The sequence below is a fragment of the Coregonus lavaretus genome (assembly GCF_964263955.1).
Source record: "Coregonus lavaretus genome assembly, chromosome: 10".
NCBI classification, from domain to species: domain Eukaryota; kingdom Metazoa; phylum Chordata; class Actinopteri; order Salmoniformes; family Salmonidae; genus Coregonus; species Coregonus lavaretus.
Window position 1 is genome coordinate 35,249,901 of NC_139997.1, and position 19,117 is coordinate 35,269,017.

General features: G+C 43.6%; 1 protein-coding gene across 1 annotated transcript; it reads left to right on the forward strand.

Moving 5' to 3' along the window:
* Positions 1-16,314: 16,314 nt before the first annotated feature.
* On the forward strand, positions 16,315-19,048 carry LOC311135537 (autophagy-related protein 16-1-like). The gene is made up of 7 exons (XM_084169546.1): positions 16,315-17,005; positions 17,098-17,161; positions 17,331-17,412; positions 17,696-17,769; positions 17,962-18,213; positions 18,405-18,526; positions 18,679-19,048. Exons 1-7 carry the CDS (start codon positions 16,918-16,920, stop codon positions 18,717-18,719), a joined length of 723 nt encoding a protein of 240 aa, XP_084025672.1. The 5' UTR covers positions 16,315-16,917; the 3' UTR covers positions 18,720-19,048.
* The last annotated feature ends 69 nt before the right edge of the window (positions 19,049-19,117 follow it).

Genomic DNA, 19,117 nt, shown 5'->3' on the forward strand with positions numbered 1-19,117 from the left:
ACAGAAAACCTCATTAGAAAACCGGAGGATTCACGGCATTGACAGCGAGATGTTGGCAGGAAATTAGGACATGTTTATTGGGACAATTTAAGTGAAACAGTGAAGTACGTCTTGTCTGGGAGACACTTGAAAACGCTGAAAGTGAAAGTTTTGCGATTCCATGCAAATATCCAACTGCAAGCTAGTGACGTATTCTGGCCAACAGATTGAGCCAAAGGGCAAGAAAACGCTCACATGCCAATACAAAGAGAAAGTGTTTGAACTGGAATTCCAAGTGCTAGAACAAGATGCACTTGCAATACTTGGAAAATCAGCATGTCTGCAAATGGGCTTAACACAGAGAATATTCAAGCTTGAACAAAAGACAGAGACTGAAAGTTTTTGTGAATATGAAGATTTATTCACAGGACTTGGATGTGCTCCAGGAGTTCATCACATACGAATAGACCCAGAAGTCACACCATTGGTTCACTCACCCAGAAAAGTGCCTGTAGCACTAAAATAAAAACTTGAAAAGGAAATGGACCGCATGTAAAACATGGACGTCATCAAGGAAACTGAGCCTACTGAATGGGTAAACAGCTTGGTGACAATTGTGAAGCCAAACAAAATACGGGTATGAATGGACCCACTGGATCTAAACAAAGCCATCAAGAGAGAACATTATCCTTTACGTACCATTGAAGAGGTAGTTGCTGAAATGCCTAATGCAAAGGTATTTTCAGTTGTTGATGCAAACCAAGGATTCTGGCAAATCCAACTGGATGAAGAGAGCTCCCGACTCTGCACGTTTAATACGCCGTTTGGGAGGTATTCAGTCAAGAGACTGACGTTCGGAATCACGTCCACTCCAGTGGTGTTCCAGAGGTGCCTGGCCCAGCATTTGGAAGGTCTGGAAGGTGTCGTAAACATAATGGATGACATTCCTGTCTGGGGTGATGACACAGAGCAGCATGACCGGAGACTGAGACAGCTACCCCAGTAGCTCAGTTGGTAGAGCATGGCGCTTGCAATGCCAGGGTTGTGGGTTCGTTTCCCACGGGGGGCCAGTATGAAAATGTATGCACTCACTAACTGTAAGTCGCTCTGGATAAGAGCGTCTGCTAAATGACTAAAATGTAAAATGTCTACTAGACAGACTGAGAAGCATCAACTTGAAACTGAATAAGGACAAGTGCAAAATCAGAATGAGAGAAAGCCGCTACATTGGACATGTTTTAAGCAATGAAGGCCTGAAACCAGACTCCGAAAAGGTCAGAGCAATACAAGAAATGCCAGAGCCAGAGGACAAAGCAGCACTTCAGAGGTTCATGAGAATGTTGCAGTGTCTCGCAAAGTTCATCCCAAATCTCTCAATGTCAGCGCACCACTGAGATAACTTCTGGAAGGAGATGTTCAGTGGCACTTGGAGTCTGCACAGGAACAGAGCTTGAAAGCTTGAAAACCCTCGTCAGCAATGTGTCAGTGTTAAAGTACTACGATGTGCAAAAACCACTGACACTATCTGTGGATGCAAGCTCAGAAGGCTTGGGAGATGTGATCCTGCAAGATGTTCAGCCAATCGCATATGGGTCAAGGTCCCTCACAGACTGTCAAAAGAGATACGCTCAAATTGAAAAAGAGCTACTGGCGATAGTGTATGGCTGCGAGAAGTTTCATCAATACCTGTATGGAAAACAGATCCAGGTGGAGTCAGACCACAAGCCCTTGGAAACAATCTTCAAGAAGTCACTCCAGAAAGCACCAGCCAGACTGCAGAGAATGCTGATGAGACTACAGAGATACAGTCTACACGTGACATATAAAGGAAAGGAGATGCACATTCCTGATGCATTGAGCCGAGCATACCTGAAGGAACAGAGAGAGAAATTGCTGGATGTAAACTTCTTCGCTCATCAACTTCCTGTTTCAGAAGAGAAACTGCAGCAATTCAAAACAGCAACAGCAGAAGATTAAGAGTTAAGACTGGTCACAGAAACAGTTCAAATAGGATGGCCAGACACGAGAGGGAAAATTGCAAAGAAAATACAGCACTACTGGACCTTCAGAGAAGAATTGACATACTCAGATGGACTACTGTTCAAAAGTTCAAAAGTTATCGTTCCTCAGAAAATGTGAACAAATTATGGAAAATAATCCATGACGCACACATGGGAATCGTAAAATGTAAGGAACGAGCAAGGGATGTTCTGTTCTGGCCAGGCATGGCTAAACCGATTTGAAGATATTGTAGCAAAATGTGTGGTCTGCAACAAACACAAAAACAACAACCAAAGAGAGCGGCTCATGTCTCATCCAATCCCAGAGAGAGCTTGAGCCAAAGTTGGAGTGGACCGCTTCCATTACAACGACACAGAATATCTACTATGTGTGGATTACTACTCAAAATACCCAGAAATCTCGAAGCTCAGTGGGACAACAAGTAAACACATCACTACAGCACTAAAGTCGATCTTCGCAAGGCATGCGGTGCCCAACGTTTTGTGCTCCTACAATGAAAGACAGCTGGCGAGTCAAGGATTGTGAGAGTTCTCTACCAGCTGGGAGTTCAAACGTGTCACGTCGAGCCCTAGTTTTCCATAGTCAAATGGCCAAGCTGTGAGAGCAGTTCAGACTGTGAAGAACCTGTTGAAAAAAGCACAAGACAGCAACAGAGATCCTTACATAGCTCTCCTTGATTATAGAAACACACCCCTGGATGGAGTAGGTCTCTCACCTGCATAACTACTAATGGAAAGGAAGCTGAAGACAAAGATTCCGACATCAAAGAGATTATTAAAGCCAGGACTCTATCAGCATGTCAGGAGCCGTCTCACAAGCAGACAGAGACAAAAACACTACTTTGACCAAGGCACACGTAAGCTTTCGGTCATGAAGGAAGTAGAATGAGTCAGGATCAGACAAGACAACAAATGGCAACCAGCAATTGTACTTGGAAAACATAACCAGCCAAGGTCATACATAGTAAAAACACCAAACGACAGAGTCTACAGAAGGAACCGCAGACACCTGTTAAAAACACATGACACAACACAGCCAGAGAAACACTCGGAAATCATAATGGGTGGAAAGAGAACCTGAAACAAGTGTCAGCCTGAAAGAAAACTACTCACCTGTGTGTTCTCCAGCTTCAACAACACCAAAACAAACAGTGTAAAGCAACAATGTAACCACTGACACACCAGTGAGATCAACTCGTTATGAAAGACCTAACAGAATGCCAAAACGCTACCAGTAATTCTGAAAATACTATAAATATATATATTTTTTAAGACATTGTCATCACAATGTCTTGTCAATGTTAAGTTGTGAAGAAAAAAGCAACGTTTTTTTATTTTTTGCAATGTGAAACACTGTTGAAAGAACATTGTTTTGAGAAAAAGGGGAGATGTCATGTATGTACATGTACCTACCTGGAGTGCCTGAGGGTTGCGCTGTTACTAATTACTACATGTGATCATCTGTACTTGTACTTGATCCATGATATCAGATAACCGTTGTTCTACCCGCATCCGTGCTTCAGTGTGCAATATATTTTATATCCATTTTACTTAAAGAAATGCATGCATTTGTGTTTAAAACATTTGTTGATATTGACAGTCAAAAACAATGCAAAGAAATGAAAATGCATTATTCTGTGACAGGAAACAAACCAAGCCACCATTGCTGTTGACATTTCCTGTAACAAAAATGGGTTAGTTGCTCGCTCTCTCTCTCTCTCCCTCCCTCCCTCCCTCCCTCCCAGCTTCGTCCCAGTTTGACCCGGGCGTATTCTGCCCGGTTTAGGGCCATCTGGCAGTCTTTGCGGACGGAGCATGTGGAACCCTCGTGCAGCTGTCCTGTTGCAACCTGAAGATTTAAAGGCAAGGTGTGTGTGTGTGTGAGGGAGGTCTGCGAGCTGAGCTCAGTTTCTGGTTGAGCTGGCATTGTGCATCTCCTTGAAAAGCTCCAGCACTAGGTCCCTGGAGGAGAGACCATTAACACACACATCACATCAGAGGTATATGGACAATGAGTTAGAATAGGTAGATAAATCAATATTAATCTCTGAGGGGAAATTCTGTTTTTTTCCCTTGAAGATCAATATAGTATCTATATGTATATTTGTTATGCCGCAGTGCACATGATATCTGACCCATATGTCGTCTAGAAAGAGAGACTGGCAGCAGGACATCTTGTTGCGTCACATGATGAGGATGGACGGAAGATGTCAGAAAAGGATGGCAGCTCGGGTGAAAATGAGAGTACAGGGAGTGTGAACGCGTGGGCTACAGTCGTGAAAAAGAAAGGAAACAAAATAAGTAAAAATGTGATGGAAACTAAGAAATCCCTAGATTCGTTTATAGTAGGAGTGAGGGTTCTGAATCAATGTTACCTGGGGGATCCGTTTGAAGTCACAAGGAGTGTTATGGATGCGTTGGGTGAGGTGGCGTTGGTGACAGTCACAAGAGCTGGTCTTATTCAGATTTTTTGTTTGTCCGCGGAACTGAAGAAGCGTGCTTTGCACTTCAAAAATATTTTTGAATGGGATGTTTTGTGTATGGATTTCCGAAACAGGGCGCCTGTCAAGGGGGTTATCCAGGGATGCCAACTTTTGAAGAAAGCTTGGAGTGAGATTTGCTATGTGAATTTCATTGCCCCATGCCACAAGCCTGTACTGTTTTAAAGCTAATTTCCTGCAATTCTACGTACACTACATGGCCAAAGGTATGTGGACACCTGCTCGTCGAACATTCCAAAATCATGGGCATTAATATGGAGTTGGTCCCCCCTTTGCTGCTATAACAGCCTCCACTCTTCTGGGAAGGCTTTCCACTTGATGTTGGAACATTGCTGCAGGGACTTGCTTCCATTCAGCCACAAGAGCATTAGTGAGGTCGGCACTGATGATGGGCGATTAGGCCTGGCTCACAGTTGGCGTTCCAATTCATCCCAAAGGTGTTTGAAGGGGTTGAGGTCAGGGCTCTGTACAGGCCAATCAAGTTCTTCCACACCGATCTCAACAAACCATTTCTGTATGGACTTCGCTTTGTGCACAGGGGCATTGTCATGCTGCAACAGGAAAGGGCCTTCCCAAAACTGTTGCCACAAAGTTGGAAACACAGAATTGTCTATAATGTCATTGTCACTGGGCTCCCGAGTGGCGCAGCGGTCTAAGGCACTGCATCTCAGTGCTTGAGGCGTCACTACAGACCCCTGGTTTGATTCCAGGCTGTATCACAACCGGCCGTGATTGGGAGTCCCATAGGGCGGCGCACAATTGGCCCAGCGTCGTCCGGGTTTGGCCGGTGTAGGCCGTCATTGTAAATAAGAATTTGTTCTTAACTGACTTGCCTAGTTAAATAACGGTAAAAAAAAAAAAAAAAAAGTTGCTTTAAGATTTCCCTTCACTGGAATTAAGGGCCTAGCCCGAACCATAACTGTTTTTCCTCCTCCACCAAATGTTAGAGTTGGCACTATGCATTTGGGCAGGTAGCGTTCTCCTGGCATCCGCCAAACCCAGATTCGTCTGCCGGACTGCCAGATGGTGAAGTGTGATTCATCACTCCAGAGAATGCGTTTCCACTGCTCCAGAGTCCAATTGTGACAAGCTTTACACCACTCCAGCCGACGCTTGGCATTGCGCATGGTGATATTAGGCTTGTGTGTGGCTGCTCAGCCATGGAAACCCATTTCATGAAGCTCCCAACGAACAGTTATTGTGCTGATGTTGCTTCCAGAGGCAGTTTGGAACTCGGTAGTGAATGTTCCAACCGAGGACAGACTATTTTTACGCGCTATGCGCTTCAGCAGTCGGCAGTCCTGTTCGGTGAGTTTGTGTGGCCTACCACTTCACGGCCTAGCCATTGTTGCTCCTAGACGTTTCCACTTCACAATAACAGCTCATACAGTTGACCGGGGAAGCTCTAGCAGGGCAGAATTTGACGAACTGACTTGTTGGAAAGGTGGCATCATAATTTATGACGGTGGCACATTGAAAGTAATTGAGCTCTTCAGTAAGGCCATTCTACTGCCAATGGGTGTCTATGGAGATTGCATGGCTGTGTGCTCAATTTTATACACCTGTCAGCAATGGGTGTGGCTGAAATAGCCAAATCCACTAATTTGAAGGAGTGTCCACATACTTTTGTATATATAGTGTACCTGAGGATGTAGGTGAAGTGATTGGTGCACATTGACTGACCTGTATGGTGGATGGAGTAAGGAAACCCATTTTGTACATATTATTGTTTTTTGACAGTTTCTCCCTTCTCATGTAATGCTTTTTGAGATACCCTGTAAGAGTTTGTGCACAAGGCTCTTCAGTGTTATACAGTAGTGGCAAAAAAATATTGGCACCCTTGCACTTTTATGAAGTAACTCACAATTTTCCCTAAAAATAAGTTTAAATTGACCCAAGTATTTGGTCTCCACAATTCTTTATTTCATTGTTAATATTACAGAACCTTTGTTTTTGATTCAGAACTTAATATATCCATTTAAATCAGAAAATAAGCAGTAATGGCATTGACAACATTATTGACACCCTATACTTAATATTTGGTAGCACAGCCTTTGGTAAAAATAACTGCAATCAAGCACTTCCTATAGCAATCGATGAGCTTCTTGCAACTCTGTACTGACAGTTTGGCCCACTCCTCTTGTGCAAACTGCTCCAGTTCTCCCAGATTTGAAGGGTGCCTTCTCCCAACTGCTGTTTTCAGATCTCTCCACAAGTTTTCAGTGGGATTTAGATCTGGACTCATTGCTGCCCACTTCAGAACAGTCCAGCGGCTTGTCTTGAACCATTCCTGGGTGCTTTTTGAAGTGTGTTTGGGGTCATTGTCCTGCTGGAAGACCCATGACCTTCGACAGAGACCCAGCTTTCTGACACTGGGTCTGACATTGCACTCCAAAATGCCTTGGTATTCTCCTGATTTCATGATGCCATGCACACGTTCAAGGCACCTAGTGCCAGAGGCAGCAAAGCAACTCCAAAACCTCACTGAACCTCTATGTTTGACTGTAGGAAAGGTGTTATTTTCTTTGAAGGCTTCATTTTGTTTTCTGTAAACATAGAGATGGTGTGTTTACCAAAAAGCTTTAATTGGGTCTCATCTGTCCACAGGACATTCGCCCAGAAGGATTTTTGCATGTTCAGGTGTGTTTTGGCAAATTGCAGTCAGGCTTTAAACATCTCTCTCTCAGCAGTGGGGTCCTCCTGGGTCTCCTACCATATAAGCCTCTTTCATTGAGTTGGCGACGGATGGTGCGAGTTGAAACTGTCGTACCTTGTGTCTGAAGGTCAGCTTGAATCTGTGTGGCAGTTGATCGAGATGCTTTCTCCACCATTTGAACAATCCTTTGCTGCAATCTTCCATCAAGCTTGCTCTTGCCGCCACGTCCAGGGAGGTTGGCTACAGTGGCATGGGCCTTAAACTTCTTGATAACATTACATACGGTGGAAACAGGAACATCAAGGTCTCTGGAGATGGACTTGTAGCCTTGAGATTGTCCATGCTTTGCTACAATCTTGTGTCTGACCTCCTCAGATAATTCTCTGGTTTTCTTTCTTTTCTCCAAGCTCATTGTGGCACACACAGTGACACAAAACAGGAGAATGAGTCCTTTTCTTCTCAAACTGGTTGAATTAGTGGTTTTTATATTGCAGGCACCTGCAACTCACCACAGATGAGTTCAATTCCAAAGTAAAGGAGAATCACCTTCTTGAAATCAAATTATCTCTAACTATTTCTAGAAAGTGCCAATAATATTGTCCGGGCCATTTTAGGATTTCTTTGTGGAATAAGCTAACATTTTGTAAATTATTCAGTTTTTTTTGTTTTGTTCAGATGCAAACTAAAGACATACGTGGATACCAAAATATTTGTTAATTTCAACAGTTTTCTGGAAGAAATTGTGCATTATTTGAAAAAAGTGAAAGGGTGCCAATATTTTTGGCCACGACTGTAAATGCAAAATATTTGGTCATGTATCAAGTGTATGCAGACGGGAAGAATATCGTGTGCCAACTGAGATTATATACTGCAACTGTGGTGGCAAACATGCGCCTGATTTCCCGGATTGACGTGTTAGTGTGAAGGAGACAGAGGTGGCCAGAGTAAAGGCTGTTAAGTGTGTCTCCTATCTTTAGGCGGTGAGAAGAGTGGAAGCGTGTGGCGTTGAAGACCGTGGTAACTGAGCCTGCACCAGTGAATGTTTGTCGGCCATCAAGGAATCCTGATATATTACATGTGAAAAAGGTGGACTTTGTAGCATTTATTGCAATGACGATAAACTGCACAGCACAAACAAAGAAGAAATCAGAGAAAATTGGAATAATTGTGAGAGCAGCAGAACGCTTTTTGGAACTCAATGGGTTTACAGCCAAGGCATTGCAAGAAATCCTGTCAAAGGATGTTCCGCCCTCACAGGCCCCTGTGCCTTTGTAGGGATGTGACTGAAGGAAGTTACCATTTTTTATGTAATATTTGTGTATTTTGTATAATGTCCATGTCGGTTTTCCCCCCTTTCCTATTTTTCTATAGTTTACCAACCCTACAGTAGGTGGCGGCATGCACCTCTAACGATTGTTTGCGGCCGCCATAATACCATTGAAGAAGAAGGCATCTCGTTGCAGGAATGGGGACGATGGATTGATTGGACCACATTGATGCGCGTCACATGAAAACAAACATCAGTGTTTGAGGGTCTACATAAAGAAGAAATCAGTACAATTTAACGTATTGGACGTGGGGGAAATTGGAAGAGTAGGGGGAGTCAGAGGAGAAATGTTGTCCCTAGACAAGGTAAGAACTAGATCTACACTACCAGTCAAAAGTTTGGACACACCTACTCATTCAAGGGTTTTTCTTTATTTTTACATTGTAGAATAATAGTGATGACATCAAAACTATGAAATAACACATATGGAATCATGTAGTAACCAAAAAAGTGTTAAACAAGATTCTTCAAATAGCCACCCTTTGACTTGATGACAGCTTTGCACACTCTTGGCATTATCTCAACCAGCTTCACCTGGAACACTTTTCCAACAGTCTTGAAGGAATTCCCACATATGCTGAGCACTTGCTGGCTGCTTTTCCTTCACTCTGCGGTCCGACTCATCCCAAACCATCTTAATTGGGTTGAGGTTGGGGGATTGTGGAGGCCAGGTCATCTGATGCAGCACTCCATCACTCTCCTTCTTGGTAAAATAGCCCAAACCAGATTGGATGGCGTATCGCTGCAGAATGCTGTGGTAGCCATGCTGGTTAAGTGTGCCTTGAATTCTAAATAAAGCAAAGCACCCCCACACCATAACACCTCCTCCTCCATGCTTTACGGTGAGAAATACACATGCAGAGATTATCCGTTCCCCCACACCACGTCTCACGGCGGTTGGAACCAGAAATCTCACATTTGGACTCCAGACCAAAGGACAAATTTCCACCGGTCTAATGTCCATTGCTTGTGTTTCTTGGCCCAAGCAGGTCTCTTCTTCTTATTGGTGTTCTTTAGGAGTGGTTTCTTTGCAGCAATTCGACCATGAAGGCCTGATTCACTCAGTCCCCTTTGAACAGTTGATGTTGAGATGTGTCTGTTACTTGAAATCTGCGAAGCATTTATTTGGGCTGCAATTTCTGAGGCTGGTAACTCTATTGAACTTATCCTCTGCAGCAGAGGTAACTCTGGGTCTTCCATTCCTGTGGCAGTCCTCATGAGTTTCATCATACCACTTGATGGTTTTTGCGACTGCACTTGAAGAAACGTTCAAAGTTCTTGAGTCTTTCAAAGTTAATTTGTCTTAAAGTAATGCTGGACTGTCGTTTCTCTTTGCTTATTTGAGCTGTTCTTACCATAATATGGACTGGGTCTTTTACCAAATAGGGCTATCTTCTGTATAACCCCCCCCCCCTCCATGTCACAACACAACTGATTTGAAGAATCTCAAATATAAAACATATTTTGATTTGTTTAACACTTTTTTGGTTACTACATGATTCCATATGTGTTATTTCATTGTTTTGATGTCTTCACTATTATTCTACAATGTAAAAAATAGTACAAATAAAGATAATCCCTTGAATGAGTAGGTGTGTCCAAACTTTTGACTAGTACTGTATGTCAGGAGAAGTGCAGTACTATCATAAGGAGAGTTATTTTATTTTATTTCACCTTTATTTAACCAGGTAAGCCAGTTGAGAACAAGTTCTCATTTACAACTGCGACCTGGCCAAGATAAAGCAAAGCAGTGCGTTAAAAACAACAACACAGAGTTACATATGGGGTAAAACAAAACATAAAGTCAAAAAATACAACAGAAAATATATATACAGTGTGTGCAAATGTAGCAAGTTATGGAGGTAAGGCAATAAATAGGCCATAGTGCAAAATAATTTATATTAGTATTAACACTAGAATGATAGATGTGCAAGAGATGATGTGCAAATAGGGATACTGGGGTGCAAATGAGCAAAATAAATAACAATATAGGGATGAGGTAGTTGGGTGAACTAATTACAGATGGGCTGTGTACAGATGCAGTGATCGGTAAGGTGCTCTGACAACTGATGCTTAAAGTTAGTGAGGGAGATATGAGTCTCCAGCTTCAGAGATTTTTGCAATTCGTTCCAGTCATTGGCAGCAGAGAACTGGAAGGAATGGCGGCCAAAGGAGGTGTTGGCTTTGGGGATGACCAGTGAGATATACCTGCTGGAGCGCATACTACGGGTGGGTGTTGCTATGGTGACCAATGAGCTAAGATAAGGCGGGGATTTGCCTAGCAGTGATTTATAGATGGCCTGGAGCCAGTGGGTTTGGCGACGAATATGTAGTGAGGACCAGCCAACAAGAGCGTACAGGTCACAGTGGTGGGTAGTATATGGGGCTTTGGTGACAAAACGGATGGCACTGTGATAGACTACATCCAATTTGCTGAGTAGAGTGTTGAAGGCTATTTTGTAAATGACATCGCCGAAGTCAAGGATCGGTAGGATAGTCAGTTTTACGAGGGCATGTTTGGCAGCATGAGTGAAGGAGGCTTTGTTTCGAAATAGGAAGCCGATTCTAGATTTTACTTTGGATTGGAGATGCTTAATGTGAGTCTGGAAGGAGAGTTTACAGTCTAACCAGACAGTTAGGTATTTGTAGTTGTCCACATACTCTAGGTCAGACCCGTCGAGAGTAGTGATTCTAGTCGGGTGGGCGGGTGCCAGCAGCGTTCGATTGAAGAGCATGCATTTAGTTTTACTAGTGTTTAAGAGCAGTTGGAGGCTACTGAAGGAGTGTTGTATGGCATTGAAGCTCGTTTGGAGGTTTGTTAACACAGTGTCCAATGAAGGGCCAGATGTATACAAAATGGTGTCGTCTGCGTAGAGGTGGATCTGAGAGTCACCAGCAGTAAGAGCGACATCATTGATATACACGGAGAAAAGAGTCAGCCCAAGAATTGAACCCTGTGGCACCCCCATAGAGACTGCCATAGGTCCAGACAACAGGCCTTCCGATTTGACACATTGAACTCTATCTGAGAAGTAGTTGGTGAACCAGGCGAGGCAGTCATTTGAGAAACCAAGGCTATTTAGTCTGCCAATAAGAATGCGGTGGTTGACAGAGTCGAAAGCCTTGGCCAGGTCGATGAAGACGGCTGCACAGTACTGTCTATTATTGATCGCGGTTATAATATCGTTTAGGACCTTGAGCGTGGCTGAGGTGCACCCATGACCAGCTCGGAAACCGGATTGCATAGCGGAGAAGGTACGGTGGGATTCGAAATGGTCGGTGATCTGTTTGTTAACTTGGCTTTCAAAAACTTTCGAAAGGCAGGGCAGGATGGATATACAGTGGGGGAAAAAAGTATTTAGTCAGCAACCAATTGTGCATGTTCTCCCACTTAAAAAGATGAGAGAGGCCTGTCATTTTCATCATAGGTACACGTCAACTATGACAGACAAATTGAGGAAAAAGAATCCAGAAAATCACATTGTAGGATTTTTTATGAATTTATTTGCAAATTATGGTGGAAAATAAGTATTTGGTCACCTACAAACAAGCAAGATTTCTGGCTCTCACAGACCTGTAACTTCTTCTTTAAGAGGCTCCTCTGTCCTCCACTCGTTACCTGTATTAATGGCACCTGTTTGAACTTGTTATCAGTATAAAAGACACCTGTCCACAACCTCAAACATTCACACTCCAAACTCCACTATGGCCAAGACCAAAGAGCTGTCAAAGGACACCAGAAACAAAATTGTAGACCTGCACCAGGCTGGGAAGACTGAATCTGCAATAGGTAAGCAGCTTGGTTTGAAGAAATCAACTGTGGGAGCAATTATTAGGAAATGGAAGACATACAATACCACTGATAATCTCCCTCGATCTGGGGCTCCACGCAAGATCTCACCCCGTGGGGTCAAAATTATCACAAGAACGGTGAGCAAAAATCCCAGAACCACACGGGGGGACCTAGTGAATGACCTGCAGAGAGCTGAGACCAAAGTAACAAAGCCTACCATCAGTAACACACTACGCCGCCAGGGACTCAAATCCTGCAGTGCCAGACGTGTCCCCCTGCTTAAGCCAGTACATGTCCAGGCCCGTCTGAAGTTTGCTAGAGTGCATTTGGATGATCCAGAAGAGGATTGGGAGAATGTCATATGGTCAGATGAAACCAAAATATAACTTTTTGGTAAAAACTCAACTCGTCGTGTTTGGAGGACAAAGAATGCTGAGTTGCATCCAAAGAACACCATACCTACTGTGAAGCAAGGGGGTGGAAACATCATGCTTTGGGGCTGTTTTTCTGCAAAGGGACCAGGACGACTGATCCGTGTAAAGGTAAGAATGAATGGGGCCATGTATCGTGAGATTTTGAGTGAAAACCTCCTTTCATCAGCAAGGGCATTGAAGATGAAACGTGGCTGGGTCTTTCAGCATGACAATGATCCCAAACACACCGCCCGGGCAACGAAGAAGCATTTCAAGGTCCTGGATTGGCCTAGCCAGTCTCCAGATCTCAACCCCATAGAAAAACTTTGGAGGGAGTTGAAAGTCCGTGTTGCCCAGCGACAGCCCCAAAACATCACTGCTCTAGAGGAGATCTGCATGGAGGAATGGGCCAAAATACCAGCAACAGTGTGTGAAACCCTTGTGAAGACTTACAGAAAACGTTTGACCTGTGTCATTGCCAACAAAGGGTATATAACAAAGTATTGAGAAACTTTTGTTATTGACCAAATACTTATTTTCCACCATAATTTGCAAATAAATTCATTAAAAATCCTACAATGTGATTTTCTGGATTTTTTTTCTCTCATTTTGTCTGTCATAGTTGACGTGTACCTATGATGAAAATTACAGGCCTCTCTCATCTTTTTAAGTGGGAGAACTTGCACAATTGGTGGCTGACTAAATACTTTTTTCCCCCACTGTAGGTCTGTAACAGTTTGGATCTAGAGTGTCACCCCCTTTGAAGAGGGGGATGGCCGCAGCAGCTTTCCAATCTCTGGGGATCTCAGACGTTACGAAACAGAGGTTGAACAGGCTAGTAATAGGGGTTGCGACAATTTCGGCGGCTAGTTTTAGAAAGAAAGGGTCCAGATTGTCTAGCCCAGATGATTTGTAGGGGTCCAGATTTTGCAGCTCTTTCAGAACATCAGCTGTCTGAATTTGTGTGAAGGAGAAGCGGGGGGGGGGCATGGGCAAGTTGCAGCGGAGGGTATAGAGCTGGTGGTCGGGGTAGTGGAAGCCAGGTGGAAAGCATGGCCAGCCGTAGCAAAATGCTTGTTGAAATTCTCGATTATTGTAGATTTATCGGTGGTGATAGTGTTTCCTAGCCTCAGTGCAGTGGGCAGCTGGGAGGAGGTGCTCTTATTCTCCATGGACTTTAGTGTCCCAAAACTTTTTTGGAGTTATTGCTACAGGATGCAAATTTCTGTTTGAAAAAGCTAGCCTTTGCTTTCCTAACTGCTTGTGTATATTGGTTCCTAACTTCCCTGAAAATTTGCATATCGCGGGGGCTATTCGATGCTAATGCAGTACGCCACAGGATGTTTTTGTGCTGGTCAAGGGCAGTCAAGTCTGAGGAGAACCAGGGGCAATATCTGTTCTTAGTTCTGTATTTTTTGAATGGGGCATGTTTATTTAAGATTGAGAGGAAATTACTTTTAAAGAACAACCAGGCATCCTCTACTGATGGAATGAGATCGATATCCATCCAGGATACCTGGGCCAGGTCAATTAGGAAGGCCTGCTCGCTAAGTTATACTTGGAATAAGGAGGAGGAATGGAGGGAAAAAGAGAGGCAGAGGAGGTCTAAGAGAAAGAGGGAGGAAGAGGGTGAGCTTGAGTCCTGCCAGTTAAAAATGGCAGGAACAAGAGAGATGTTTGTTAAAGAAGAATGGTAGAAAGTGTAAACAGAGTGAGTTGAAGAAAGAAGGAGAAATGGAAGTGAATGATGGCGAAGTATCGGAGGTGGTAGGTGTGGTGAAGTTCTCCGTGCCCGAGGTTTGCACCGAGGGTCAGGATAAAGATGAGTCTGTGACAGTAGAAATTAAGTTTTTGGAAAAAGTGGACCCTTTTGGCTGATCTATTTGTGGTTTCAGGGTGGGTGAAAACAGAGTTGGGTGCTGTGAAATCGGTGAGGGTAACCAGAAGTGGTCTAGTGATAATTGTTTTTGTTTCTGCTGGTCAGAGGGAGCAGGCGTTCCGTGTTAAACGAATGGGGGAAAGAAATGTGAATTGTTTTGCTCTTAAGAAAAGGATGCCATTGAATGGTCTGATTACTGGGGTAGCGGTAAATGTGAAAGCTGACCAACTGAAGGGGAAGATTCCCGGTGTTTGTGATGCTCGTCGTTTGGTGTGACGCAGACAGGGTGGCGTGAGTGGAGAAACAGAAGAGTCATTTTCTGTTCTTTTGAGTTTTGATGTTGAGTCTTTGCCCGTCAAAGTGATGTTAGGATAAATAAGTTATCCGGTACGAGCTTTTGTGCTGAATACATTATGTTGTTACAGCTTGTGGGCATGTGGCAGCAGTGTGTGGGATGGAGGTTCCTAGGTGTGAGAAGTGTGCAGAAGGGCATGAGACAAAGGAATGTGTAGCATTGGGGAAAGTAGTGGTATGTGTTAATTGTAGGGGTGCCCATGGGGTTGGGGATCCGAAATGTCCGGTGTGAGAGGCAGGTTGAGGTTTCCAGGGTTAGAGTAGTGCAGAAGTTGTCATATGCTGAGGCAATGAAGAAAGTAGAGAAAGATGGGTCAAGGGGGAGGGATCCTGAGAGGAATGGTGTGAGTAGTAGATCTGTACCAAGTACAGAGGGATAAACCAACAAGTGATATACATGTTTCAGTAAGATTGGATTTTTGGCATTTATAGCAATGGTTATCAACTGTACTGCAGGGATGGAACGTAAGTCGCAGAAAATAGAGGTTATGGTGGCAGCTGCAGAGAGGTATTTGGGTGTGCGAGACTTGACATCAGAAGAGTTACAGGGTGTGTTAATTGGTGGTGTCCCATCCCTTCAGGCTGTTGGCCTGAAGTAGGAATAATTAGATTTCAATAGTGGAGTATGGTAGTTATTATTATTATATATATATATATATTTTAGTGTAGTATTAGATGGTAGGGTATTTGTTTTATTTTTTAAAGCAAAGTATAAGGGAGTTATACTCCAGTCTAGTAGGTGGCGGTAATGCAACATTTATTGGATGCCAACCACCGTTAAACCTCATCGAAGAAGAAGCATCTCGTCGCAGCTGAGCCTGCCACGAGAAGCATTGCTTCTGCTCTGACCTGCACACGGTCCAGTGTTGCCAACTTAGCGACTTTGTCGCTATATTTAGCGAGTATTCAGACCCCTCTAGCAACACATTTTCAAAAAAGCGACTAGCGACAAATCTAGCGACTTTTTCTGTAGTTATTGGAGACTTTTGGAGACTCTGACGTGAAAGCACGTATCGTTCTTACTCTTCTCAACGAGCAGCGGATGCTGCCGTGGGTCCCACCCCCGTGGGCCCAGTCCTCACGCAGCAGTCAGAGCAGGAGATGTTCACCCCTCCGCGTCCAGACTGCAAATTAATCGCGCATGCGGGAAGCCGCCGCTGGCTGGTCCCGCCCTGGCTTACATTCAGGGCGGGATGTAAATGTAAAACATTTTTAAAAACAAGAATCGACAGAAGAAAGTTCATTTGTAGTTCTAAACATATTTAGGGTGTTTTTTACTCACTTTTTGTCTCTCCCACGACGTTATTCCTCTCTCATACAGCATCCATCACAATTACATGCACATGGCAAATTATGCAAATTAGATGATGACGTCATCTAGCGACTTTTAGGACAGCTAATAGCTACTTTCCTTACTGAGGAGTTGGCAACACTGTGCACACCGTACAATCTCGGTCTCTGCATCCTCCAACGCTCGCAGTCTGTAATTTGCCATCTCTCAGTCCTGTTGAAGTTTGTGAGCACAGAACTGCAAGCAATCATTCATCAGCGTAGCTAAGGTTAACTAGCTAGCGAAGATTAGTTGATACATTCGTGTGTGAATTTGAGATAATAGTATATAGCTGGTAAAACAAAGACAGAACGACCTGGTACAACAGCAAAATGAGCTGAAACGGCAACATCTGCTAATTTGTATTGCTGTATAAACTGACGCTCAGGCAAATAGCTATTTTGTTTTGGTCAGTGCTATCTGTTTTGCCACCTCATTTTGAATTGTATGGGAAGTGTGGAGGGACAAAAAGATCACAAAAAAGTGAAGCGACAGACTGGTCTGTTCTCAGTAGAACGTTTTGTTGTGTCGTGGCAGACCGTGTGTTCATTGTGAAGACTTGTAAGCACTGACAAGGTTTGTTGCCAATTTTAAGTTTTAAAAGTGTGTTAACAACAATCGCAACCTCGAACAAGGCGTTGAAAACTTCAGAGTAAAGACAGCAATGGAAAGGTGGAAGAGTCACGTGCGCACTAGACTGTTCCAGAGAGATTGTACACAAAAGGACCCCTTCAGTGGTATCTTCAACACTTGTAAGTTGTCGGAGTTCTCTGTGTATTGATGACATTTGAATCATTAGTTGTTTGTCAACATATTTGCCAACATATTGTGATTCTCCTTTCAGTGTCCAAGCTAGCAGAGCAGCTTGACTTACGGGATACACTTTGGGATGAGTTACAGAGACCCAGGTAGGAGGGCAATGGCAACACCTAGAGAAGATGCTGAATTTTGCAAATGTGTTGCAATCCATTTAATGCAAACAATGTAACATTGATTTGGAAAGATCAATTTATCTACAATTCAATTCATTTTTGATTTGAAGACTATTCTCTAACCATATGTCAATATTTTCCACAGTTCTGAAGGAGATGGTGGGCTGATGGTTGACCACAGAGAACTACACCTCCAGCTCAGAGAGAGTGAACATATAACAGAAAAGGTGACTTTCAGTTATATTACTGGATCCAGTCACACTTTTCAAGATTATTGTGCACTTTTCCACAGGTTGTGAAAAGGGAGTTGTGTGTGATGCTGCTACATTAAGGATCTACGTCATCCTGTCAGTTGGATTCTCTGATGTCTTGTGCTGCTTCGGGCAACCCCAGTCCTTACATAGATTACTCACATAGTGGCCTTGTACACAAGTGAGTGATTGTTTATCTTATTTTTGACCTGCTCTTACTAGTACAATCTTCTCCTTTTGTCCTCTTCTTCATCCCCAGCTCTCTCAGACAGTCTCTGACCTGACCACAGTCCTGTACCTGAAAGACGCTGAGCTTCAATACTGCCACTCACAGTAAGTGATCAATCAATGAGATCTGTTTATACATTAATGTTATGGTACAGTAGTCTATATGGTTTAATAATGCATCCATGAAATGTTATACAAAGATGAGAGGCATGAAACTGAGGCATCATAAGTTGTGAGCTTGTCTAATGTCTTGTCTGATATAAGCTTACATAGACCCATGTCACCATCTTCTATAAGAGTCTCCCGCTATCGGAAGGAAGCTGTCACTCAAGCCAGGGGGGCCAATGTTCTGCAGGCCAGCCTATCAGAGTTTGAGTTTGCATTGGAGAGCCAATCAAAGGAGTTGGCAGCCCTGCGGTTGGAGCAGCGGGAGCTGAGGGAGGGGCTTGCAGCGGCCTGGAGAGAGAAAGAAGAGCTTCTGGAGCGATGGATGGATGAGAAGAAGGAGGAGGCGGAGAGGGTGAACAGGCACAATGACACACAGGAAAGGTGATACACCAAGGGTTCTGGACTTAGTTAGAATTTTTTGAAAATGTATATTCTCATCTAAATTCAACCCCTATCCCCTTCCCCTAGGGGTAAACTAATATGTCTAGGGGTTGGGGCTAAGAGACAATTGGTGGTGTTTAGAACTGGACTTGGACAGAGGGACAGTGATTGAATGCTTATTTCCCCACCAGGTGGCATCGTTTCACCCGGCGACTCAACAAGCATCACCGTAGAGAGATGCTGCGACCAGGTGAGCAGACCAACTCCTGGACGACTGGTAGGCCTACAACAGAACGAGCAACCGCCATACAGAGTAAGATTTCCAATAGCCTCAAATGATCCTCATTGGGGGGTTGCTATTGTAGATATGTATGCATACTCTAATCACAGTGATATATGTAGTGACATGTGCTTAACTGTCCCACTGTCCATTCTCCTGTCTTTTCTCTGTAACACACACAACAGCAGACACAGCAGTGGCAGGCACACGCTTGTGTCCCAACTAATGTCAAGGTCTGCTTTGACCAGAGGAGGATGCACTGCCCAGGATGGACCTTAACCTTTTTTCCTAAAAGCTTCCTGTACTAAAACACTAATTCCTGTAAGACACACCGAAAAAACTACAGACCTTGAATGTGACTTGAAAATGTTTTTTTTATGTTTGTATATATTGAAGGATATTTGGATGTGGGCCACTTACTTTTAATCAAAACTGTTGTGAATTTCAGATACTGTATGTACAGGCTTGTAAATTAGTACCTAAGACCTAACTCAATGTTTTAATGTTATTAACTGTTTTCAAATACCATGAGAAATAAAGTACAACTGTTCAGCCATGTTTTTCACTTCACTAAAATACCTCTCTCTGTCCCGTGACTGCAAATGCTTCCTGCTTTTATGTGTG

Bases quoted from the DNA above. Each gene is read 5' to 3' on its own strand.
- LOC311135537 (XM_084169546.1), top strand. From the start codon at position 16,918: ATGGAAAGGTGGAAGAGTCACGTGCGCACTAGACTGTTCCAGAGAGAT. The intron at 17,006-17,097 runs GTAAGTTGTCGG...TTCTCCTTTCAG, and splicing joins CAGTGGTATCTTCAACACTT to TGTCCAAGCTAGCAGAGCAG. The intron at 18,214-18,404 runs GTGATACACCAA...TTTCCCCACCAG, and splicing joins CACAATGACACACAGGAAAG to GTGGCATCGTTTCACCCGGC.